Source organism: Cupressus sempervirens, chromosome 10 (assembly GCF_028749045.1).
Source record: "Cupressus sempervirens isolate cs-2001-9-10 chromosome 10, ASM2874904v1, whole genome shotgun sequence".
NCBI lineage: Eukaryota > Viridiplantae > Streptophyta > Pinopsida > Cupressales > Cupressaceae > Cupressus > Cupressus sempervirens.
In genome coordinates, this window is record NC_143127.1 from 472,253,253 (window position 1) to 472,280,350 (window position 27,098).

Sequence of the window (27,098 nt, forward strand, 5' to 3'; positions counted from 1 at the left end):
CTCGAAATATGTTTGAGGTTCAAACACATTGTGAATGTTGGCCATAAGAGCAAAGTTAATAGAGTTTGTAGTTTTGCTCTTTTTTTCAAGCAGTTCTCCCATCAATGAGCTCATCATCACGAAGATCAGCAAGTGTATTAGCCTACCACTTAGGCCGGATAGGAGAATGACCACCAGTAGTACTAGGAGATGCTTGATCAGCAGGATCCTCATCAAAAGAAGTTGGATCAAACTCAGGTGAAGCATCTACAAAGCAAGGTGATCCTGTAGGAGAAGTCGGAGGAGTTTGTACAAGTATCACTGGAATAACTGGAGCTGTAGGAGCTATTGGAGCCCTCCCATGAGGTGGACCTAATAGAAGCCGAACTCCCAAATCATGAGCCTGCATAGGTTGGTCTGCTAGATCAGGATTAGGAGAAACAGGCATGAATGGTCCTCGTTGCTCATCAAAGACTACATCACAATTGTATATGAGACGAGATGTCGCAACATCAATCAGGCGGTAGGCTTTGTGAAGACTGCTTTATCCAGCAAGCATTAGTTTCTAACTCTTGGCATCCAACTTGGTGCGTGAAGCATCAGGGATCCAAACAAAAGCAAGAGAGCCAAAAACCTTCTGGTGACTGATTCTGGGCTTGCGACCTGACTAAGCCTCTTCCGGAGTTTTAACTTTGATCGCCACTGTGGGTAACCGGTTCAACAGATAAATTGTAGTGTTAATTGCTTCTGCCCAAAATTGCTTCGGAACATGTTTGTGTTCAAGCATAGAATGAGCCATCTCAGTGATTGTCGTATTCCGACGTTCAACTACACTGTTTTGTTGTGACATGTGGGGTGTGGTTAACTGGCATTTGATGCCATGTGTATCTAAGAAGCTGGAGAAAACATTAGAACAAAATTCCCCCCCATTGTTTGATCTAAGAGTAATAATAGATTTCTCAGACTCTTTTTCAACTAAGGGTTTAAACTTCTGAAATACAGTAAATGCATCTGATTTGTTTTAAGGAAATACACCCACATTTTTCTACATAAATCATTTACAAACAATAGAAAATACTTGGACCCAAGAAAAAAGGAGTGGCCATAGGGCTGCAGATATCGGCATGAACAAGTTGAAGTACTTGAGAAGCTCGCCAAGAATCGCCATTGGTGAAAGGTGTGCGATGTTGCTTCCCAGCTTGACATGCGTCACAAACTCCAAGGTGTTGAGTCTGAATCTCTGGCAAACCAAGAACAAGCTCATCCCAAGCAAGCTGTGAGAGATAATGCACATTTAAGTGCCCATATTGTTGATGCCAAAGTGTGTTGATAGAAGATCGCCGAGCAGCCATAGCTAAGTCTTGAGAATCACTGGAATCAGTAAGTCTGAAAAGACCATGATCCTCAAGACCTACTGCAACAGTAGACTTAGTCGCCCAATCAGTGATGGTGCATTGATGTGAATTGAAGGTGACTGCCAAGTGTGGAGAATGTCGCAGTAACTGACTGACTGAGAGTAGATTTAGTTCCATCCCTGAAACGTAGTACACATCAAGGAATATGAGATTCCTCCCAATAGACTGAATCTGAATGTTGCCTTTACTGACAACTGTGTACTCTTCTCCGCCACCAAAAATAACAGAATTTGAATAAGGCTGGTATTCAGTAAACCAGTCTTTGCGGTGAGTGAAGTGTCGAGAGGCACCTGAATCAATGTACTAGGCAGACGACTTCACATGATCTGTAGGTCTTTTAGCCATAAAGGCATAAAAGGCAAATTTTGCTTGCTCAGTGTGCTCTGCACTGTTCGCTTTGGGTTGCGAACCTGATTGCTTAGACTAGGCAGACAAGCGTTTCCGACATTCAACCTTCATGTGACCAAACTTGTGGTAGTAGTTGCATTGAATGTTCTTCTTTTTGGTACCATCGAATGCTGGAGCAAAAGACTTCTGCTGAAACTTGTCCTTGTCCTTTTGAAAGGATTTCGCAGCAAAAGCTTACTCAGTGGAGGTGGAATTGGAGCTGCTATCGAACTGTTGTTTCCACCGATCTTGCTAAAGCAACAGGGTGCAGAGATCAGTGAACTTCAGATCAACACCAATAGATGTGATGTTGAGAGTCTTGATAAAATGCTTATAGGATTTTGGTAAACTTCGAAGAGTGATTATCACAATATCCTCTTCCTCCATCTTGCGACCGATGGCAAGTATGGTGCGCTCATCCATGACAATAGAAAACAAAGTGTTTTTCAAAAAGAAGGCTGTGCTCTTGTCGGAAGTCTCATGAAGACCTTTCAAATGTGTCGAGATTTTGGTAGTTGTCTTACTGGATGGAATTTGAGAAAGTTGATCATCAGCCATGGATAATTTGAGAAGCATCACTGCCTCTCGATTATTCGAATCCCATGTATCTTGATCAGGACTTGGAGAAGTAGGATGCTTCATAATGCCCAGAACAAGTTGATTGGTGTTGCGATATTCAAAGATTGCGATGATGCGCTGCTTCCAGGTTCATTGTGAAAATCTATGAAGGCACGTCCTTCGAGGCAAAAATATGAAAGACCTAGAAGAATCAAAGTAGAAGAGAGCTCAAAAAACTCAGAAGGAATCTGTTGTTTTCTGGATCTGTTGGCTCGAAAATCGAGGCATGAAAAACGAGGCACCCAGAAAAAATGGATGACAACCCAGTTGAGCTCTCGAAAATCCCACCAAGAATTTGTAAGCCAAAAGAAATTTCTGGACCCAAAAATCAGGGTTTCAGGCCAAACCCTAGCCAACAACAAGGAAGGTTGAATTTGTAAAAAAAATGGTGGTCTTTACAGTCGACTGAAGTCCAGATGCAGGTCGACCATGCACAGACCTCCAGTCACGAATGGTAATCGTAGAGAAATCTGAGTTGTCTGGAAAAACGTAGTCGTTTTTCTATAAACGTAGAATCATTTTTGTTGTAAAATCGCTCGTAATTTTCATGAAAAACACACGACTTTTCTTCTGTGAAAATCATGATGTGTAGATGCAAATCATGAAGAGCCGAATGTAGAAGTCATTTGGAAAGACGGGAGCAGTAGAAATACGCGTTTGAAGTTGCGGTTTACCTCTGAAGTTTTCTCAGCAAATCGTGGGTTTAGACAGCAGCAACTTGCGAGTTTTCTCCAGACAATCGCGAGTATTTTCTTCAACAAATTGCAACAACAGCAAACACATGTTTTTAAAAAAAATGGATGCCAAAATTGAAACCCTAGCCATGTGTATGAACAGAAACCCTAGCTGGGTTGTTTGTGAAAAACCAAAAGTAATTTCAAAAAAACTTAACAGATAATTTCAATAGAAATAATAATTTTATTGAAAAAATTTGAAGTATTTGCTCTGATACCATATTACGAGGTAATTGGTAAATATTTGCTTGTTATTAATAGAGACCGAAAGGTCAATTTATGCAAAAGAATGAAACGATGTTTCTTTAGGAAACCATTGTAAAGAATAGAAACATTCTATTCTAGAGAAAGTAAAAAAACGAAAACAAACTAAAGCTTAAGATATTTACAAGATTTCCATTAACTAATAATCGACGACTTATCTATTATTGTAATAGTTATAGCTAATAGTTTTTGTTGGGAAATTAAATCTGAGCCATCAAAGTCATTAAGCAGCTTATGAAAATAATCTACTATTTCGATGGATAATCCTTGCAGATCATCTATCAGATCACTATTAGATCCTTTGATAATAGTAATTCTCTTAACATTTCTCCTTTGCTTTGTATTGTTATGGAAGAACTTTGAATTCCTTTCCTTGTCTGCTAATCCGATTTCTCTAGACTTTTGTTCCAATAAGTCTTGATAAGTAGGAGATAATTTCCACAACAAGTCAAATTGTGATATTGCTATCAGGATTTAACTGTGTAGTTTTTGGGTCAAACTCATTGATCCATATTTAACTGTGTAGTTTTTGGGTCAAACACCAATCCATCTCTCATGAGAATAAATAGAACAATTAACACTCATTGGATCTAGGTAATGTCACATAGGTGAAGCACCTGGACTTCTCGGGAGGTCACCCATCCTAGTGCTACTCCAGCTTGAGCGTGCTTAACTACGAAGTTTCCTCCATGGTTAAACCCACTCTGCTTGCAACCCCATTTGCAAAACCTTCACCAAGTGTTGTGCCTTATGAACCATTTATTAAAAAGCCCCATAAGCTCATCAATTGATAAGTTGGAGATAATTTCCACAAGAAGTCAAATTGTGATATTGTTATCAGGATTTAACTGTGTAGTTTTTGGGTCAAACTCATTGACCCATATTTCATGAGTAGTGATTCAACACGAATCCATCTCTCATGAGAATAAATAGAACACTTAGCACTCATTGGATCTAGGTGATGCTCATAGAGGTGAAGCATCAGGAATTCCTGGGAGGTCACCCATCCTAGTAGTACTATAGCTTGAGCGTGCTTAACTACGAAGTTTCCTCCATGGTTCAACCCACTCTACTTGTAACCCCATTTGCAAAACCTTCACCAAGTGTTGTTCCTTATGAACCATTTATTAGAAAGCCCCTTAAGCTCATCAATTGATAAGTAGGAGATAATTTCCATAAGTAGTCAAATTATGATATTGCTATCAGAGTTTAACTGTGTAGTTTTTGGGTCAAACTCATTGACCCATATTTCATGAGTAGTGATTCAACACGAATCCATCTCTCATGAGAATAAATAGAACACTTAGCACTCATTGGATCTAGGTGATGCTCACAGAGGTGAAGCACCGGGACTTCTCGGGAGGTCACCCATCCCAATATTACTCCAGCTTGAGCGCGCTTAACTACGGAGTTTCCTCCATTAAACCCTCTTTGCTTGTAACCCCATTTGCAAAACCTTCACCAAGTGTTGTGCCTTATGAACCATTTTTTAGAAAGCCACTTAAGCTCATCAATTGATAAGTAGGAGATAATTTGCATAGCAAGTCAAATTGTGATATTGCTATCAGGATTTAACTGGGTAGTTTTTCGGTCAAGCTCATTGACCAATATTTTGTGTTGAATCATGAGAGATGGATTCATGTTGAATCACTATTCATGAAGTATGGGTCAATGAATTTGACCCAAAAACCAATTAGTCTTATTTAGTGAGCAACTCCTCATATTTTATTAATAGTTCTTTCTCTTTAAGATAATTGTTTTGATCCATACCAATTCTGATCACCTCTTGCCTTAAATTGTCAATCTCAACTATTATTTCCTTGAAAATATTTTTGAAGTTATCCTTGTTCTAGATTTTCTGTTTGTTCCTTCTTAATTTTGTGTTGAAGCAATATACATCTTAGAGCCTATTATTTGTTCCTCCTTCCACCAGTTCTCAACCAGGCCCTAAAAGTTCAGATCTTGCAGCCACATTATCTCAAATTTAAACGGACAATTTTTCGGTTTCAATTCTCTCACAATTTCCAATAGAACTAGGAAATGTTCAGAACCTCCATTAGTTTGAATAGATGCTTCTAAATTATGTCGAAATGGTCCTAAGTTACCTTAAAAGAAAAACCTGTCCAGTTTTCCTGCTATATTTCTGAAACCTGACCTTATGTTATTCCACGTATAATTACTATTCTTGGTTGCAATTTCTATGAGATTTGTGTTTTTCCAGTTTCCTTCTGAAACTGTGTTTCCATGGAGGTGCGTCCTCTCTTTTCTGAACTATTCAAAATTACATTGCAAGTCCCCACCCAAAATACAATTTATGTTCATATTAAGACTGAGGTAAGCTTCACTATGTATCCAAACTTCTTTTTTCTTTGGTGTTGTGTTGGCCCATAAACATTAATTAAAAATACTCAACTTACTGCTCACACTTTTTATCCAACCTCCTTGCCGATGCCTATTATTAACCACATTTTCTCCTGTCATCTTCCTAGAGTCCCATATAACAGCCAATTCTCCAGATGCTCCTTCTGCAGGCATATTGCTGATTTCCAAATGCCTAATTTCTCACTAAACTCCATCCCTTCATCTGTGCTTGGTTCAGTCTCTCATAACATAAGTATTTCTGATTGAAAAATACTTAGACAGACCTTGATTAATTGCTTTTTGTTCAGGGCATTCATGCCCTAACATTCCATGTTGTGCCCCTCATTTCTGCATGAAAAAGTGAGGTTAACTTGATCTTCTGCTGCCCTTGCATTATTGATCAGTTCATTGATGGATTTCCTCCCTCCTTTTAAATAAATTTTGCCACATTCAGGGCTACTTTTATCGTGGTAGCTAAGGGCTAATCCTAGTTCCATAAATATATCATTAGGTCTTTCCTGGTTTAGGTCCTCCTCTATGCCAAAAAAGGTGCATTTTGTTCCATTTCTTTATCATCATATTCCAAGACCTCAAATTGTTCATCCATATTTATCCTTTCTTTGATCACCTCCAATGCTTCCTGCTCCATAACCCTTGAAGAGCATATGCCAACCATTTCATGTATAGATTCTAATTCAGGGTGCAAAGGCATTTCCTCCCTATCCTCTTGGATTTCCACTTTGTCTAACCCTTCGGGAACCTCCTCCATGTTTGCATTTGGAGGAGGGAAAATCGGTTCTTATGCCTTGCCATTTACCTCCATTCAACTCGTTACCTCCTCTTGGCAAGAAATGGCCTTAGTCATCAATTCATTTAATTTTGTGTTGTCTAATAATGTTTTTCTCAAGTCTTTCTGAGAGCAAGAATGAGGGCAACAATGTAATGTTCCCTTTTTGAGACATTAGAAATATTGAAGTCTTATTTTATATAATGTTAAAATTGACTCTGAGACAGACTCAAATTATTAAAAGGTCAATTTAATGTTATAAAGAGGGCAAAAAGTCAAGGTGGAATAAGATGAAATGCCAAAGGGAAGTTGAAGAGTCTCAAGGGAATAGAACGAAAGTCAAAGGAGAGTCAAAGAGTCTTAGTTTGTGTATTAAAAGGGGAAAGAGGCTCATTCCTGGACATGCTTGATTTATTATTCTAGATTTTTGTTCTCTCTTGTGAGAGTATTTGGAAAGCTTCAGCTTTCAGTGAGTATGAGGATGTAGCCCCTCGTGCCGGTAGACAGTGGACACAAACCCATTGTCTAGGGAGACATTAGTTCAGGTGTTTCATAGCAGGGTCTTATTCTAAGTATTCCAATCTGACTATTAAATCTGTATTTAAGATTGGGTTTTCTAGTGTTGGTTATTGTATTGCTATTGTGTAATGCAATAACGTGTCTATGGAGTTGTACAAGAGTTTTCTGGTTTTATATTACTGATTTGTGATGTACTTTCGTATGTTCAAATCCTGAATAGTATATTGGAAAGACGGTTATTTTCTTGTGGAGAATCTACTGATTTTATTGGTGCATCGTATTATATTTGTCTATGTTGAGTTTGAATATTATATTTAAGAGGTTGATTAAATATCTATTGGGATTTCTCTTGGTTTCGATTGTGCCGAAAAATATTTGCAATGTTTTATTTTTGAATATGTTGTTGCAAGGAAAATTTAGTAAATATCCGAAGAGGGATATTTCAGTGGTATCAGTGTTGGTTTTTTGGCTAGCTGTGGAACATATGGGGAATTAGGTTTTATGAAAAAACTGAGCATTTGCATTTGAGAATTTAAATTGCAGTGGGCATAATCAGAGGTTCATTGGAGCTAGTACAAAATCTAAGGAGTCTTTGGCTATTTTTTTTCAAATTGAGGAAGTAAATATTTTGGAAGTTTTCCCTTTACCTGGGTACTTGTATAACATTGCATATTTCGTTGGGAGGTTTAAATGGGGTCTTCTATGAGTAGTGTCTAAAATAATTAGTTCAAGACGAAAGCTAAAATTTTGGGTAGCATTAGTTGGAACTGGCAGACACGGTAACCTTTGCATCATATCAACTTTATACCTGAAGTGGGGGAGAAAATTTTCAAACAATTTTGTTCAACACTACGAGTAGTAACTTGGTCATTACAGATACAACTCAAAGTCTAGATTTGCCATTTGCCATTCTCTGTTTGACAAATAAGGAAAGAGGCGGTTTATTGTCGCATGTGAATGACAACAATGATTTAATGAATGCTTTGCCGAGTCAATTGAAATAGGTTCTAATGGAGTAGTTCAAACATTTCAAATAAAAGGGGCTTGAGGGCAACATGAAATCCATTAGTTAATTTGGTGGTGACAATCCAACAAACATTGGAGGCACCCCCGCATAGAACATCTTCAAATAGGCACATAACCGGCTTGATAGTTGTAAGAAAAAATTGGAACTACATTGGCAACTCATTTAAGTTTTTTTTTTTGCATTCACGAGTGGGAGTTGTTAATGACTTAAGTTCACTTATCAAAGAGCGCTAAATGGTTGTAACATTCCTCACTATGGGGAACGACCACGTTTGAAACTTAGAAAATTGAGAACGGCGCCGTCTTATTTGAAGTATTCCAAAAGATTGTAACTGTGTAGTATTTCTTGAGCCGGATGAGTTTGCGTGTAAGTAAAGATAAAAAAACTAGGGTTGAAGTGGTGAAAACGGATAGAGTGGTATCGGCATCATTTGATTCTGAAAAGGTATGTAATGCTCGGGAGCAATAATAATCTTCATTCGCAAATTAAGAGGAGTACGTGCCAATAGGAGGAAAGCCGTCAGATTACGTTTAAGGAAACAATTTTTTTTGTCTTTTTGTTTCTTCCTTGTGCGACTCTGTCTAGGCATTACAATCTAATAGAAAGGAGGAACGACACCTAGCATTGAATAAGAATTTGGTCAGTTGGACAAAGAAGGGACGTAGCAGCTGGCAACTCATTTTATTAAGACTACAACTTAGATGTCGGGAGGTCTTGATTTATGTTAAGCGGTGCAAGCAAAGATAAAGTCCCAAAAGCACGATAATTAATATTTAGGTAACTTCAGGTTTCCATGAGCAAGGGATATTTCATGAAGTTATTGGGCCCTATCAAGCACACTAATTTTTGTTTAATAAATTTCTAGCATAGATATTTGAAATTGTGAACAGCTGAGTTGTGTTTTAGGAACTTGGAAGACGTGTACATTCAAAGTACGGTGTCATTTTTGTGGATTATGAAACTAATTTCTGGTCAAGACAAACTATGCCTGGTGATACAACAGGTGCTTGAGGAAACTCTGGAAATGGTTATGGTTATGGTGCATACATTCGTGTGAACTCACTAATTGGGCCTTTGCATTGGGAATATGCACAAATCAATCTAATTGCTCGAAGATTTCACCTTGGAGTGGTTACCGTGACTAAGTTATAGTAGTATTTCTGAAATTTAGTTGAACATTGTAGAATAGTTAAGACGTTGATTTTCAGTTCTGGACTGTAGCTAAAAGTGTTAGGTTGTTTTGCTAGATATTCGGATTATGCAATTTGGATCATCTATGTTGGGTTTATCATATAAGTTTTCCAGAGACCAAGGGGAATACATATTATGTTTGTGACAGCTAATGTTTTTGTGGGGTGTGATTCTTGAGGTGCAGGAATAATTATTGAGGAAATCTATTGCTCGTATTGAGACTGTATCAGATAGGAACCTTGGAAAGTCAGGAGCTATTGTAGTCGGGAAGGTGCTCGGAATTGATACTAAGTGACAGGCAATTTGCGAGTGGTGACATCAGTTGTACAGGAATTCAATGTCAGAACCAGATGAATAAAGGTGAAAAGAACCAAACACAGTAGGTCTGTAACAACTGGGCCGAATTGATAACAAACATCGTATAGTGTAGAATAGGAGGAACTAACAAGATTAGATTGGAAGTGGTGTTACCCTCCTTTTATATTTGTCCTTGATGACAAGACTATATTCTGGCATCACCTCAGTTGATGTTTATCATTGGTGACAGGAGCAGATTTAGTTTCAGCTTGATATTCTTAGGTGATTCATATAAGCTCATAGGTGCTGATTAGAACTTATAGCTCCCATATGCAAGAGGTCAGGTATTTGGTTCTTCTGACCATCATGTACAACCAGCAGCGAATCTTGCAGGGCAGTGTAATTGAATCAAGAACCAAACACCAAATTTTGTGAGTTATCATGTTGTTTCATTATAGATCTATGAGAACGGTAGCATTCTTTGATGTTGAAATTATAACCGACATCCATGCAAATTGTCCACTTAAATAACAAGTAGAGCCACTAGAGGATATTCCATTGGTATCAAACTCAAATCTTGAGAACTATTTGCCCAAATTACAGTTGAAGACGGTCAATAGAGAATCTAAATGTTTGTTAGACTAGTAGTAACTAGCCAAGGGGGAAAAATATGAGGTTGGAAAATCAGGAAAGGTACTATGAAGCCACATGAGTAGTTAGCCCAAAATTTCGAATCCAATATAAGAGCTGAAATACTCGGCACTTATGGAGAGTATAAAAAACTTCCTACCCGAATTCAGAATGATTTATCATTCAGTGATTACTTGGATTTTCATCTAGAGTAGCAAAATATGATTGAGATGGCAAAGAGGAAGTATTCGGAATTGGTTTAGGATCTTCTTGCAAGGATCCAGGGCAAAAATGTAAACGAGGAATTTCCAGAAAATCATGATCAGTGAATAGAGGTTCTTGAAAAAGAAGAGCAGTCAACTACCATTGCTTTACAGCCTTCCAGCGACCATGTAGAAGATGTTAGACAGGGTGCAAGTTTTTATGTTTGTGAATTGGAGGTTAGTGTTGACAAATAGGCTGATGAGGACGGTTGCACACAAGGTAATAGTAGATTGGAAATTTTGTGCGATGAACCATATATTGCCTACACCGATGACAGGAATTCAAAGGAACAATCCAAGATGACACTACAAGACGTTGAGCTGTATCAACATGATAATGAAATGCATACCTTAAAGAATCAGTTGAAGGTTAGTAATGACATGGTTGTGGCTTCGTTGGTATGTTATGACAACACTCACAAGATGGTGGAAGATCTCTACAGAAGGGTTCAAGAGGGAGTGGAAGCAGTTTCGCTTGTTTTTGATTTGCAAATGATCAAAACAGCTCTTGAAACTATGAAATCAGATTATTTATATATGCTTTCCGACAAGGATAACATTCTTGAAGTTGCTGGAGTACATGTTGATCAGTTGAAAAAAGAAAAGAACGGGATTATGGAGCTCAATAAGGAGCTTAAGTCTACTTAGAAGGCACCAGATGAAACTAGATTTTCCCTTCAAGAAGTAGAAAATTAGATCAAGGTCACGAAACACTCTCGGGAACATGAGGGTAAGGCGAGGCAAGAGTTTTTCAAAGAAGTCATTGTTGAGCTTGATAACATTCAGAAAACTTATGACTTGGACAGTTGTCCTAAAAGACCAAGTACCAAAGTTTCAAATCTCATTCAGCTTATCGACAACCTTGTGTTTGAAGTTGATGCTGATTGGATTTTCAATAATCCCTTGTTTGAGGTAAACGAGAACTCTCTTTTTGTTTATCATGAAGAATTCTGATTTCAGGATATGGAATCGTAGTACGATTCCTAGTAATGAATATGGGTCACAAGATGGAAGTGGTGAATTGACTACAATTGTTGGTCATTCGATCAGTCCTAGTAGGATTCCCGATTTCACACCATACAAGAGTTGGTTGGATTACATACATTAGCCTTTGGGTAGTTTTTGGTGCAGTATGGAGGAGAGTTATGTGTTGATCATAGGGAATGCTCTTTCAGCTTCATTCTTATCCATAGTACCTATGCACTCGAAGATTCTCCAAATTGAAGATGACAGTTTGGTATTTGTTGTGCCTAGGATGTTACACTTAGTTTTTTAGCGGCTTGTTTATGACATCTATTTAGGTCGGGTTGTCATCATCTATTGGGTTATGCATAGTTCATTGATACATTTCTATCTTATCATATCGGCTGGTTATGACAATAGGTTTAGGGATCCAAGTGTTGATCATTTGTATTTTTGGCTTATGGAGGACCTTGTTGTAACTCTATTTAGTTTGAGGTGGGATTCAGTGGTACCAGTGATGGTCAGAGTTGTTCAGTTTACAAGTGCTGAGTTTTTTTAGAGAGTTATATGTGATCTAGGGACCCAGTTGAGAGATAAATTGCAAAGTGACATCTTGCTTTGCAGTGTGGCCAGGTTTTTCTTCATATTGGGCTACAGGGCTACATGTAGACTCATATGGGATCCTAGTACTTATTGCTTGAGGACAAGCAATTTTAAGGAGGGGAGATTTGTAATGTCCCCTTTTTGGGACATTAGAAATATTGAAGTATTATTTTATTTTATTAGAATATTGAAGGCTTCTTATGCCTTGTCATTTACCTCCATTCGACTCTTTACCTCCTCTTGGCAAGAATTGGCCTTAGTCATCAATTCATTTAATTTTTTGTTGTTGTCTAATAATGTTTTTCTCAAGTCTTTTTAAGAGTGAGACTGAGTAATGTCCTTGTCGTCGGTAGAAACTGTGTAGCTAACGGGTAGACTAGTATTGTTATGGAGCTGACAGACCCCTTCGGGAAGGTTCGGCGGGAAGTATTTATACCCCATCTGGGATCATTGTAATCATCATCCATATTATTTAATCTTTTGGCATATGCGAATAATAAAAGGAGTACTGCTGTTGCTTTTCTTGTTCATTGTCTGTGTGCGTTAATCATTTAATCTATTTATCCCATACGGTAAACATTTGGCGCCGTTGCTCGATGGACCTGGAACAAAGGCTGAGAAATGACGACTAATGCCGAATCAGTTAAACAAAAATAAGAATAAGCTGAAGGACAAAGATGAAATCTGCACAGCTCAAGAAAATTTAATTTTGGCACAGCAAGCCGAACGCAGATGGAGGTTTCAGAAGATTGCTGACGGACACATAAGCGTTGAGGAATTGTTGGAGGAGACTCACCAGCGGGTGGAATTGGTGGAAGAAGCAAGGGAGGAATTTTTGAACTTGTATTCGCTGAGGGAAGAGATTCCAGACGGAAGGGAATTAACTCGCATGGCTCGGAGTGCCGAGGGAGCACGAGGGTGGAGTGAACTCTTCGTCCGCGATACACTTCTAGAACAAACAACTTCAGAGGATCCTTCTTCACCAAAGTTTGCCACTGTTGCAAATAAGACACTTGTGCCAAACAACGACGGTGTGGGAGTGCTGAGCACACAACGTGGGAAGACAGACTCAAGAAAACCATGGAATGGTACATAAATCATCCAGATTGGTGGGGTGACATTTTTGGTGCTTTGCTGCTACACCCTCGATTGCTCACAATGGCTGTAGTAGAGAGACTAGAAGAAAATGGTTCAACTAATTCAGTTAGGGCCGGTGATTTAAAACAGGGTCAAATGCTTGTTCCCTCAAGGAGTTTCTCTTAGAAACTTGCCCTAAAATTTTTGATTTATGGTTGCAATGGATGGATTGGAGGTCTTCTTGGACAGATATGTGAGAAGAAGGGTATTCAGTTTGAGAATGCAAGTGGCAGATTGGAAAACCGATCTCAGCTACAAATGGATATTTAGAAAACAAAGCCCACTCATGTCTTCAGTGCTGTAGGTGTGACTGGCAGGCCTGATGTCGACTGGTGTGAATCTCACAAACAAGAAACTATTCGAACCAATGTAGTGGGAACTTTAAATTTGGCAGACATGTGTAGAGAGCAAGGGCTTTTGCTCATAAACTTTGCTACTGGATGTATATTTGAATATGATACTGATCATCCAGTGGGAAGTGGTATTGGATTCAGAGAAGAAGACAAGCCAAACTTCATTGGCTCTTTCTATTCTAAGATGAAGGCCATGGTTGAAGAGCTGCTAAATGAATATGAAAATGTGTGCACACTTTGAGTTCGAATGCCTATCTCATCTGATTTGAACAATGCTCGCAATTTCATTACAAAAATTATCCGCTACAACAGGGTAGTTAATATACCAAACAGCATGATAGTCCTTGATGAGTTGTTGCCAATTTCAATTGAGATGGCAAAAAGGAATTGCAGAGGCATATGGAATTTCACCAATCTTGGTGTCATTAGCCATAATGAGATTTTGGAGATGTACAGAGATTACAATGATCCCAGATGGGGTATAGATACTTGCTGCCGAACCTTCTTGAAGGGGTCCGTCGGCTACATAATAATACTAGTCTATTCGTCGGCTACAAAATCTTTACCGACAACATGAACTTGTCGACTACACAACAGTTCCCCAGTCGGAGGATGCGCCCAAGAAGGAGGCAATGGAAAGGAAAAAGAAAAAAATTATATCTAAGACATATTCTCCACGGGAAGGTAAAAGCGATAGGAACCCTATATTTTAAAGGCAAGAAAGAAGTCATTATTATATGGAATTAGCAGGGAAACGAAAGCAGTGGAAGAACCAACTCAAGACTAATATGGAGAAGAATGCCAGAGTTTTAGCTTCTGGAATCCGAGTTGCAGGGCCATCTGCTTCAAACAGTAAGAAACAAAAAGTAAGGGCCAAACTCACACATCTCACTGTTTAGTTTGAGGGACTCAATGGCAGCAAGTGCCGAAAATGGTGGCAAGAAACTCTGGATATAGAGGTAATTAAATAGATTTTGATATAAGCACAGGTGCATTGGGCCATCCAGCTTCCAGTTTCTTCCATTCGGTTGTTTGAATCAGTTTTGCGAACAATGATAGAAGCATATAATCGGCATAGCAGAACCAACATATTTTTGTACAAGAAGCATCGGATGACAGTTTCTTTTAAACCAAAGGATTTCACTAGGAATTTCGGCATCCCCGGCCCAGGAGGTCGAAAGGTGGAAATCAAGAACCACAAGCTGTCTTAGGAACGGAAAGAATATTGGATAAGATTGGTAGGTTGCAATCTTTCGCCTGAAGAGATGGAGTCAATGGTAAAGGGATCTAAGTGCAGAGGGCTTCAGCGAGATTTTATTCGGGAGGGCCATTGGCGGTGCATCATGGATTTCATCAAGAGCAAGTTGATAGGAGCAACTAGGGCTTTGGATATACCGTTACCACAGATTGTATTCATGAATGACATCATGAATGGCACAATGTATGATTGGGCCATAGTCCTCACCGACCGGATGAAGGAGTTCATGACACTCTAGCACCGGACGTTCTTTATGCCACACCATGCCATTGGCCTGTTTCTGGAGGTAGCTGTTAATCAGATACCAATGGATGATTTTGAGGCTCCACCATGGGGAAAGTTGGCACAAGGAGAGCCTCCAATATTCTATTGGAGACATTTAGACATGGGTGGAATAGTAGTGGGGCAAAAGAAGGTATTCCGAGGATTGGAGGCTTACGGGGACACAGATAGTGGATGGGAGGACACTTTCGAGAGCAGTGGAGCTGAGTACGAGGAAGAGAGTACTTTTGCGGAAGTTGGCAACAAATCGGTACTTAGCGAGTCCACATTTTTTAGCTCACCGTAGTTGCAAACTTTGGCGCACTTGTCCACCTCCACTTCACACATTCCTCCTTCTGGTCAGCGTCATGCACTGGTTGTGACGACCCCACCGACGGTGGCATATGTGGTCCCTCGGATAGTAGCAGATGTCCCACCGGTAGTGGCAGATGGTGTCCCATGGATGATGGCTGTTGTTGCACCGGCGGCCACTACAGATGCTACTTTCTTGACGGCTGTGGCAGTTGTTGTTTCACTTGAGGGCATGCCTTCGCAGGATTGTACGCTAGACCCTGTTGCATTAGTAGAGCCAGAGTTGATAGAGTTGCCAGTGCCAGAGCTTGAACCCCAGGTCCGTTTAGATGTGGTTGGCTTTGATGCTATGGTCACCATTTCGTCCTCCTTGTTAGCAGACGCCCAGCCAATACAGTCAGCCCAGCCAGCACAACAGGATGAGAGAATGAAGCTGGCACAGTTAGCACAACCCGAGAAGATAGAGGTGATGGATAGAGCGAGCGCCTTCCTGCGACAACAGTTTAGACTCATTCCTGCTGAGGTCGGTCTGTCCATTCAGTCCCCAAGGCATCTAGGGGTATTAGTTGCAGTATCGGAGCTTCAGGAGGTGGGAGTACCATAGGTTGGTGGTGCGCCCAGAGAGAGGAGGCCGCATCGAATGTGGGCATGGCTACCACAGCTGAGGCAGAGATAGATAGTGATGGGGAATGGACGATGGATGATGTGCTGAAGGAGGATTATGGATCGGATGAGGATAGATGCAGAGACTACCTCAGGGCTATGCGGGCTGCGCTGCAGAAGGGACACAATGTGGCATTGTAGGCTATGACTCGGTGGAGAGAGTGGCATTTGGTCCGGGCTTATATCAGGGAGATTTGTCCATAGCGGTTTCGTTCATGTTTTGAGGATAGAGGATGGCCAGTAGTTGAGACATCAGAGATGTTGGCGGATTGGGCCACTGAGCCAGAGTTGGGACCGTGCAACACTCCGATGGAGAAGCTGGCGCACGAGATAGTAGGATTGTACAAAGAAGTCTACTATGCTCGCAGGCATGTGGAGGCGGACAAGGAAGTAGACAAGGTCATAGATGAGAGGTCCCTGGCAGCAGAGAGGGAGGCTAGAGAAAAGGTAAATGCGGATTTGGCCAGCTAGCAAGCAGCGTGGGCAGCTGATGGTGCAACACTTTTACGAGATAAGGAAGCGGCTGAGCAGGAATTGCAGTTAGCGAAGACCCCGACTATGGATGCAGCGCTTCTTCTGAAGGAAGCCATAGAGGTTAACACACGGATTTAGAAGGATTTGAGCATTCGAATAGAGCAAGTCTATGAATTGTGCTGGCAGCAACATTCTTTAGGATCACACCCTCCTCTCTAGTGTATATTTTTTCTATATTGTATTTTGTGGTCTCCTGTTTTTGTTAGCTTTGAAGTCACTAGGAGACGACTTTTCTTTTGGGGGGGATGATGTCGTCGGTAGAAATTGTGTAGCTGATGAGTTCATGTCGTTGGTAAACATTTTGTAGTTGACGGGTAGACTAGTATTGTTATGTAGCCGATGGACCCCTTCGGGAAGGTTCGGCGGGAAGTATTTATACCCCATCTGGGATCATTGTAATCATCATCCGTATTATGTAATCTCTTGGCATATGCGAATAATAAAAAGAGTACTGCTGCTGTTGTTCTTGTTCATTGTCTGTGTGCATTAATCATTTAATCTATTTATCACATACGGTAAATAGTCCCCTTTTTGGGACATTAAAAATATTGAAGTCTTATTTTATATAATGTTAAAATTGACTCTGAGACGTAGACTCAAATTATTAAAAGGTCAATTTAATGTTATAAAGAGGGCAAAAGGTCAAGGTGGAATAAGACGAAATGCTAGAGGAAAGTTGAAGAGTCTCAAGGGAATAGGACGAAAGTCAGAGGGGAGTCGAAGAGTCTTAGTTTGTGTATTAAAAGGGGAAAGAGGCTCATTCCTAGACATGCTTGATTTATTATTCCAGATTTCAGTTCTCTCTTGTGAGAGTATTTGGAAAGCTTTAGCTTTCAGCTAGTACAAGGACGTAGCACCTAGTGCCGGCAGACAGCGGATGCAAACCCATTGTCTAAGGAGACATCAGTTCAGGTGTTTCATATGCACAGATGGTGGACGCAAACCCATTGTCTAGGGAGACATTAGTTTAGGTGTTTCATATGTGCTTACAGGTTCTTATTTTAAGTATTCCAATCTGACTGTTAAATCTGTATTTAAGATTGGGTTTTCTAGTGCTGGTTATTGTATTGCTGTTGTATAATGCAATGTGTCTATGGAGTTGTACAAGAGTTTTTTGGTTTTATATTACTGATTTGTGATGTACTTTCATATGTTCAAATCTTGAATAGTATCTTGGAAAGACAATTATTTTCTTGTGGAGAATCTGCTGGTTTTATTGTTGCATCGTATTATATCTGTCTATGTTAAGAGTTTGAATATTATATGTAAGAAGTTGATTAAATATCTGTTGGGATTTCTATTGGTTTCGATTGTGCCGTAAAATATCTGCAATGTTTTATTTCTGAATATATTGTTGCAAGGAAAATTTGGTAAACATTTGGTTTGGGATATTTCAAACAATTTGGGTTTTCAATCTGGCTTTCGATTATAAAACCTCCAATTTCTTCATTAGCCCGAATGTTTACTCCCTCTATTTGTTTTGGTTTCTTTTCATTGTTAACCGAGCCCCTTGATGCTTAACATTATTCTAGTATTGGCCTTATCTCTATGAAGTGAAATGTTAAACTTTTTAGAAACTTCAATACCATAAAATGGACCTTGATAAAATATAGGTCCAATGAAATATGTTTCATTTTCCGTGAACAGTTCCAATGATTCTGCATGTATCAAATTATTATCTATATCAACTAAAAGTTACGCATTAGAGGAAAACAGGAAAATTTTCCTTCAACCCTACAAAACCTCCCAATAGATCTATTTCCATAAGTATTTCACTATGTATTGATTCCGCTGGTAGTTGGTTAAAGTAACCCATTTTGAAACTACTTTTGGTTTAATGTTTGCTAGGATAAATATAGGCTGCCATTCAATGAATTGAAATTTGTATCCTCTATAAGAAAACATGATTTCCATATAAAAATTCAGTTTTTAGGGTTTCATCTTGACAATTAACAAACAATCAATCTCTAACAAGGATAGCAATAATTACTTGACCTGCATATGTTTCATTTCCGTGAACAATTCCAATGATTCTGCATGTATCAAATTACTATCTATACAACTACAATTTTAGCATTGGAGGAAAATAGGAAATTATCTTCCAGCCTACAAAACTTCCTAGTCCTATTTTCATGAGTATTTCACTATGTAGTAATTCCGCTGGTAGGTTGGGTTAACAAACCCATTTAAAACTCCTTTTGGTTTATGTTTGCTAGGATAAATATAGGCTGCCACTCAATGAATTTAAATATGTATCCTCCGTAGAAAACATGATTTCCATATAAAAATTCAGCTTTTAGGGTTTCATCTTTACAATCAATGAACAAGTAATTTCCAACAAGGATAGTGATACTTACCTGACCCATATATGCCCACTTCCACCATCTAGCAATGCTTTCCACTGGAAGCCTGTATCCACACCTTTTCACAAATAGACTGTCTTTTGAAGTGATCCCACATGCTTTCTGTAAATGATAGCTGTGGTGACATTCCCTCTATGAACTGTAGATTGGGAATTCTTATTCTAGGGTCTATTTTCTAGAGATCGAAATGGGGGCACATCACTCTTAGCATTCCGCATTACTTTATTTCTGTGAGTATATTGGGTACGTTTTCTTAGCCCATTAGGGCCTCAAGTGTTACGGTTTATATGAGTGCAAGAAATATTCTGGCAGGTATTATTTTCCAAGGATTAGATATCCCTTCGCTGGGAAATATTAGTATTATTTTAAAGAAGCTGAAATCTGTTGGAGGCCAGGTTGTGAGACGGAGCCAAGAGGCCAAACTGTGATTAGCTTGGCTGTGAAGATGTGGATGTATTTTTCTTTCTGCCTAGTGGCGTTTGACTAGTCCTAGGGGCAAATTACAAAATCTTGGATGTAATGGGGATTGCCTATAATTGATTTCTGAAACCCCTACCATTTCCAATCCATCTGGGGCCATTAGCTTCGTCCCTAGCCCGAGCTTGCAAGGCCTTCTTAGCTTTTTGGTTCCTTACAATCTTCCATTCATTGATATTGGGAGTAGGAGAAAAAGCTCTACTCTTGGAGAGATCAGTTCTGTATGATCGCATTGTCACATTGTCTAGTAGAGCTCAAACATATGGAGTTAAAATAAAAGCATAGCAGTGTTTTCTATAAAATCAATCTTGTTGAATCCTTTTTTCCTCATTTAAATGCCCTATCAAAAGGAGTTTTAAGAATATTCATGGGGGAAATACGCACAGCAGGGATTTTGGAAAACAAGGATCCTCAATTACAATGATTTTCATTGTGCAAAAGAATAAAGATTTTGCATTACCTGCAAAACTCAGTCTTTGAAGAAACAGGGCACTTGAAAGCCCAACAAATTGTTTACTTCAGAATGGATTTGGAATGCTCAATAATTATTGTTTGACGCTTGTAAATGCCAATGAGTTCTTTCTAGAAAGAATAATGATTTGCAATTCCTTATAATTAATGCTTAATTTTTTGATGTCCAATTCTTTTCACGAAATCAAGCATTTTGAATGCCATATTTTTCTTCTAAAAAGAATAAAATCAAAGAAGTGATGCTGAATGACCTATTAATTTTTCCTTATCAAAACAGGAGTTTTATTAACAGGCATAGGAGAAAATTATTTTTCACAGCAGGGATTTTGGGAAGCGGTTATGCTCTCTATCGAGTATATTCTTCTCAGAAGGAGAGGATGTTGGCATTGGGAAGGGAAGAGGAAGCTCAATGTGAAGCAGACAAGCTTGTAGAAAACCGGTATGACGATATATGCATTGTGGATGACCAAAATATTGCTTTCCAATGTATTTGTAGGCTTTCGGGTCTGTATTTGTTGTCGCTCATTATACAAATTGGTAGTTACTGATGCCCCTTTTCTGATTCTGTGTTTTTTTGTAGGTTGCGAGAACATTTTGAAAATATCCAAAACATATCAGGTTCAGCTTCCCTAGCATTTGGTTTGGAAAGTCTGGGTAGTCGTCTTTCTGAGGAGTTGGATTATACTGAATTAACCGAAAGACTAAGTCAAGGGAGAGGTCATCTTAGTTCTGAGGAGAAGCTTCAGTTGTGGGAAAGGCTCAAAATTCTAAGTATGTCTGAATCACCCTGTGTTTCTTTCAAACTAATCCATGTGGTTAAATTGGTTTTTCTCTCACTTTTTGTTCTAAGTTTTTCAACAGGTAATTGATATCATGCTGCATGCATATTAAGCACCTGAAAGTCTTACAAAGGCAATATAAGCCAAACTAATATGATCTGTGCCTAGATGACACTTCATTGGTTTTTATTTGCATTATGCATCCAGCTTCAGTGTTATGCTCTTCTTTCATTTATTTATTTTCATATATATGTTTGTTGGCCAGGTTTTACAAGGACTGCATGTGCCTTGTGGGCCATGACGGTGCTCAATTTATATATAAGAGCTCAGCTTAACATTTTAGGGAGGCACATGTTCATTGAGCAAGCCAGAGGGTTTGAAAATCTAGATTCAATGGTACACTTCAATACTCTTATTATCATGAGATTTCATCTGATGCTTGCTGATATTTTGTCTCTGAATATGGCACTTGGTCTTGCTCTATATATTCTATTGTTTAGTGAATAAGTGTGTGCTGCCATTTATTGGATGTGAACAATGAGTTTTCTTTAAAAACATGTGCGTATTTCAGAGGAGCTCCATGGAGAATATGCATCTAAGAGTGAGATAAGCTTCTTTTTTGGTTGGCTGTTTTTTGACTGTTTTGTTTTGGTTTATCCTGTTTTTACTGAACAGCAAGGGAACTGTTGGCTTTCCAATCTGCTACAAGTAACTTCTAATAAGTTACAAATTTCTATGCTCCATGTCTGCTGGTAGGATAATTAATGACTGAGAGAATAAACTATTCTCTCCTGTTTAGGCTCTGAAAAAATTAGATGGGTAGCCTTATCAAGCCACTGGATTCCATATGGATAGAATAGGCTTATCACAGTCCAAAACAAATATGATATTTACGATTTAGACAAGGATTTGCTGGACTTTTCACAACTATTGATACGTCTTGTACCTTTAGTGCCTAGGTTTGGATAGATAAAATTACAAAATTAAATGACGTTTCTTTGGATTATAATTTTTTTTGTGCGAGTAGGCTGGGAGGAATTTCTTAGACTGATTGGTGCCTATTTTAGGGAAAATAGTGTCATTAAATACTTATACCAGTATCTCATGGAAAAAAATCTTCTTTTGCTTCAAAAAGTAAAGCATTTCCTTACAATAACATGAACTTGCAAAAGTAATCTGAATACAAAGCTCTACTTAGTAATCACAACTAATATTGCAAGTTATCCTTGCTTTCTAGAAAGATTTCTCGCACTCCTTGGAGATGTATATGGTAGAACATAACACTCTGTAGCAAATGTATGGTTAAAGATTTTTTAACCTTCTTGAAGCTATACTTTTGAGGACAGACAATATAGAAAAGGAGACAACAATGCAAATCAGACTACCATTAATATAAATCATCTAGAATTTTGTACTATTACAGATTGCACAAAGTCATAGACAATCTGGAGTCTGTTGTGTTTCTAAAACTAAACTGTGGTGGACAATATAAAGGTTCTTTCCCTTGTTCCCCTGCTGCTGGAAAATGAAAATTAGATCCTCTTTATAGGAAAAGTAACAACAATGATCTCCATGGATGTATTATATGTCTCAATTAGCAAGAACAAGTGAATTGCTAGAAAACTGCATAGAGCTGGACATGTAAAACTCTCATAAGGAAATTGCAGTTTTGTTCTTGTTGTTGCCAGTTTCTTTTTGGAGTCTTGTCTTCTTAATCTCAAGAACCACCAGATCTTTTCATGTAAGTCAAGAATAATCCCTAGATATCCGTTGCCAGGATGTTGCCTGAGAGCTATTGGGACTTGAAATGTTGATCACTGCATTTATGGCCATGCGAGTTGTCTTATTTTCTACCATTGACAGTGCAAGAATATCCATGCTTTAGGATTGAATGTTGCTTTTGGGCAAGAAAAGTCCACCCAGTTAATTATAGGATGAAATTGACACAAACCGATCAATGGACAGGCCATAGAAGTAGGCGAAGATGTGTTGTGAGTGTTTATAGATCACTATGGACCTTCATGTGAAAGAGATTTTGGTGTCTCGTGAGATAGTTTTGGAGGGACTTTAGAATTTGCACTGGGGTGAATGGGAGAGAAAATGGATTGGGAATCAGAAACTGAAATGCAACGGGGATAAGCTTCTGGATGGACTGGGAACTTGGAGAAGTATTTCAATGGATAAGGTTTAAATTGGGACGAAGGGAATAAATTGAGTGTTGGGTCTTGGGAAGGGACCATGAACTTTAAATTCTAGGGAGAAGGGAGCTAGCCGGATTCTGGTTTGCAAAGGGAACATGAACAAAACTTAGGCAGGGATAAATAGTAAACACAAAGAATGATTAAAATATTTGATATAAGGTCAGGGAGTGAAAGTCTCCTTAAATAAGAGATTAGAACATCTTTCCATAATGGATAAGATTGACAACTTTGGAAAGCAGAGGCTGATAATACAACTGATGACTAAAAGAAAGTTTCTAAAAATACTATCCTAATAATATGTTTGAGCATCATAAGTGAAATATAACAATAATATTTTTAATACCCTTTCTTAATGGGCAATCTACTAATTACACCGAGTTTGTCAAAATTTGACAAATTTGTCTACACCCAACGACTTGGCAAGAATGTTAGTAAGCTGATCCTAACTTGGAAAATACTGCGACATCACTGATCCTTCTTCTACAAGTTACCAAATAAAATGACAATGAAGCTCCACATGTTTCTTTTACTCATGGAAGATTGGATTTTTGGCAAGCTTTAGCAGCCCTTGGTTGTCACAAAACAGTATGAATGCTCTACTTGAGAGATTTTTATTTCAAAAAACATTCTTTGGAGCCAGGTTAACTTGCATGCTGCTTTGACAGTTTACTGATACTTTGCTTCTGTTGAGGAGAGATCAACCGCCTACTGCTTCTTACTGGTCGATGTGATTGCAGTTATACCAAGACTGAAAATATATCTAGTATCAGACATTTGGTAATCAGTAGAACCTGCCCAATTTGATCCTGTGAACCCAACCACCCTAGGATCTGTTGTGAGGTTCTCACACCATTGCCCCAAAACTTTGGGGACCCCCTTTTTTCAATCGCCTTGGCAAATTTTTGAGTTGTCCAAAAAATTTTGATTTGATTAAGTGGTAAGACACCTTCAGGGCCAGTGGGGAGAGGGCTAGGTTTATTTTCACCCGGTTTTCAACTTGCTTTTTCAGAACGATCAATTTCATCCTTAGGCTGGACAAATTTCAAAGAGCAACACTTGGCAGGATAAAATTGTAGATTTTGTACTTAGAGGGTTTCTTTTGAAAATTTGGATATAATTGTATAAACTTGAGTAATTTTCAAGAAATGAAATTTTGTTAGATTTGAGTTTTTTGGAAAATCTTGAATTTTTTTCGGTGAGAAAATTAATTTTGTGATGATGAAATCAAATTGCAAAATCGATTTTAGTCTCTAGAGAAATGATTTTACTTTTGTCAAAAAATTTAAATTGCTTAGCAAAATCAGTTTGAATTGAATTGCAAAAATTGGCTTTAAATGGATTAAAATTGCCTTGAAATTTTTTTAAGCTTTTAATGAAATTGGTAATTTAATATTGAAAAAATGGCTTTTGGCTAGCTAAAATCTGATTTTAATGACATATTAATTGCTAAATCATCATTATATGGAAACATATAGCATCTCCAAGGCATTATTTACCTTCTTTTTGCAATTTTGGTCCAATTGGCAATTTAAAAAAGTAAATTTCATCTTGGCAAAGTTGATTTCGGGCTAAACATTTTAATTGGGGGCTAGTTTTATGTTCTAATTAATTTTTTTTTTTGCTCCCAAGGTCCTACTCGGCCAGTTAGGGAGGATGAGCAAGTAGGGTATAATAGGAAACTCTTCCCCCTTATTTCTTCATTCCTCACTCCTCTTTGGTGCTTGGGCGATTTTTGCTAAGTGCAGATTTTGTCCTCTTTGAGTGATTTTTCTAAGGCAGATTGGCATCCTCTTGGGTGATTTTTTTCAGCTAGGGCAGATTGGCATTGTGTTGACAATTTTTTAAAGATAGTTTGGAGCTGCTTGCCCATGTTTGGTGATTTTTAGAAGGCAGATCTGTACTTTTTCTTGGCGATTTTCAATATCCAAAGGTAGCAAGATCCATCGTATTTAAGCACCTTCATTTTGGCAATTTTCCTAGGGCAAAATTCTCATGCATGGTGGCTTCTCTAGGGCAGATCTGAAACTTATCTGTGCTAGGCGATTTTTGCACATTCTAATTTTTGCCAAGGAGCTGCGATTTCTGCCCTAATTGGGTGATTTTATTTGGAGGAGGTTATTGCAATCAAAGGTCTGATTTTTTTGGGGCAAATGGTGGACAATGTCGAGACCACTAAATTATGATTTTTCCAGCTAGGGCCTCAAGATTTGCAAGGGGTTTGAAATTCTCGAAGTCTGATCCTAAAATCCAAAAGAAGACCCGGTTATTGGTAAAGGTAACTTCAAATCATTTAGAGTTGAAAAGGGTCCTTAAGCTGATTTCTCTCTTTCGTTCTTGTGTAGATATTATCTCCCTTGGTTCTTCTTGCATTCATCATCCACCACTTCATCATCCTATCATAGGTTGAAGTTTGGAGATCGATAAGTGTACAATCCATGATAAGACATTTGAAGAGTTAGAAATAAGCTAGACCACCCTAGGTATTGGAGAGGGAGATATAAGTGTAGTCCATCCTAAGGCAAAGGCGAGGTAGAAATAAGTGGTAGTCCTACTCCTAGGTTGAAGATTGGAGATTGATAAGCGTAGTGATAGGGCATTTGGCGAGGTAGAAATAAGTGTATAATCCATCGATAGAAAGAAGGTTGGAGATTGATACGAGTAGTTCATATCACTTAGAACAAAGGGGCAGAAATAAGTGTATAGGATGGTAGATGTTAGTGCAAGCAAGAACCCTAAGGGAACAAACACTAAAAAAGACAAAGAGGATATGATGCCCAAAACAACTTTCTTCTCAAAAATGAGGCGAATAATCGATACCAATGTCGAAACAATAAATATGTTATAGGTAAAGGACAAACTAAAGGAAGGATAATCCTCCTTGGCAAAGAAGATATACAGAAGTGGAATTGTACACGTAGTAGCTTTTCTTCCCACATTGCCTTGTCCAGAGTTGGTTATGGAGTGCGCATCCTGGTTTGATCTGATCAGTAAATCCATCATTTTTGATGAAGGGAAGAGGGTGTTGGCCAACATTGGCGGACAAGCGATCGAAGAAGCATTTAACATTCCCCAGTTGAAGAGCATGACAATGGTGATTATGGATTAGGCAACCAAATCATCTCAGGATAACCAGGAAGCTTATTTCACACATCTAAAGCAAAATTGGCTACATGAGGGAAAGAAAGGCGTAACCAGGTCATCAAAGCTTACAGTGGCGGACTTCAAAACAAAATATGGAGATCTCGTTGTGCTTCTTAGCCGGATCATGGGCCTAGCTCAAGGTATGCAATTCGGAAACTGGATGTACTTCTTTATTGATTAAATTGAAAATGGAAAAAGATTTGATTGGGCTAGGATCACAAGCGAGAACTTAGAGTTGCAACTTAGAACCGTACAAAACCAAAAGCAAAGTTCTACATGGGATCCTATCTGTTTTACCTAATTGCTAGATTGTATAAGAGTCTGAGACTTAAGGCCTTAGGAGAAGTTGGCAGTGGGCCGAGGCAATATTTGGTGCATGAATGCTATCCACAACTTCACTTGCACAACAACAAGGATTACAAAATGTTTTGTGATGCCTTTTCCATGAAGACAATAAGGGTATTACAAGGGACACTTGCTAGGAGACTCTCATCGGAAGCAGAAGCAAAGATAAAGAAATATGGGAGTTGGTTTATCCAATTTCCGCAATTCACCTACATTAGAGTAGCAAGGAGTACGGTTTGTCCCAAGAGGCTTCCAAGATACCCACCTGACAAGGTAGTTTTGATGGAATTGGCTAGGCAACTTGAGCACTATGATAGAATAATGAGAAATGAAGGTAAAATAGAGATTACCTTCTCATTCGAAATTGGCAATGATAGTTGCCCCAATTGGGCCGCCTTTGTAGTTGCGAAAAAGGAATTGGAATGGTATCATCTAGGATGGTACAGAGCAAGGCAAGGATTCGATCCTAATGTTCTTATCAAGGTATCTCAGGAAATGTGTTTAAACATGTTCCCACTATTGAAGACTTTTGGGCTAATGCCAAGGATGACTTTCATGCGAGAAAGCTAGCCTTCTCAAGATTGTCGGTGAATATGATGAGAGATATCAAATGGAGAGGCCTTGATATTCCCGATCAACTGGAAGATGATGGAACTGTGTTGAGAAATGATTATGATTTAGTAGAAGGAACAGAGTTGAATCCAGTAGATTGGGATGATCGTCAAGATCCTTCCTTGGAGGCAGTTACAAAAGTAGTTGATTTGC

The 27,098-nt window shown here is 38.7% G+C and overlaps 1 protein-coding gene and 1 pseudogene across 1 annotated transcript in view; both read left to right on the plus strand.

The window, feature by feature from the left end:
- Positions 1-27,098, plus strand: part of PEX3 (peroxin 3) — a 158,779-nt gene that overhangs the window by 16,073 nt on the left and 115,608 nt on the right. Inside the window, exons 2-4 of the mRNA XM_089803792.1 lie at positions 20,145-20,306; positions 20,448-20,638; positions 20,912-21,042. Coding sequence (XP_089659918.1) covers positions 20,145-20,306; positions 20,448-20,638; positions 20,912-21,042 — 484 coding nt within the window. The remainder of the gene's footprint in view (positions 1-20,144; positions 20,307-20,447; positions 20,639-20,911; positions 21,043-27,098) is intronic.
- Positions 12,670-14,739, plus strand: LOC149534741 (bifunctional dTDP-4-dehydrorhamnose 3,5-epimerase/dTDP-4-dehydrorhamnose reductase-like; annotated as a pseudogene).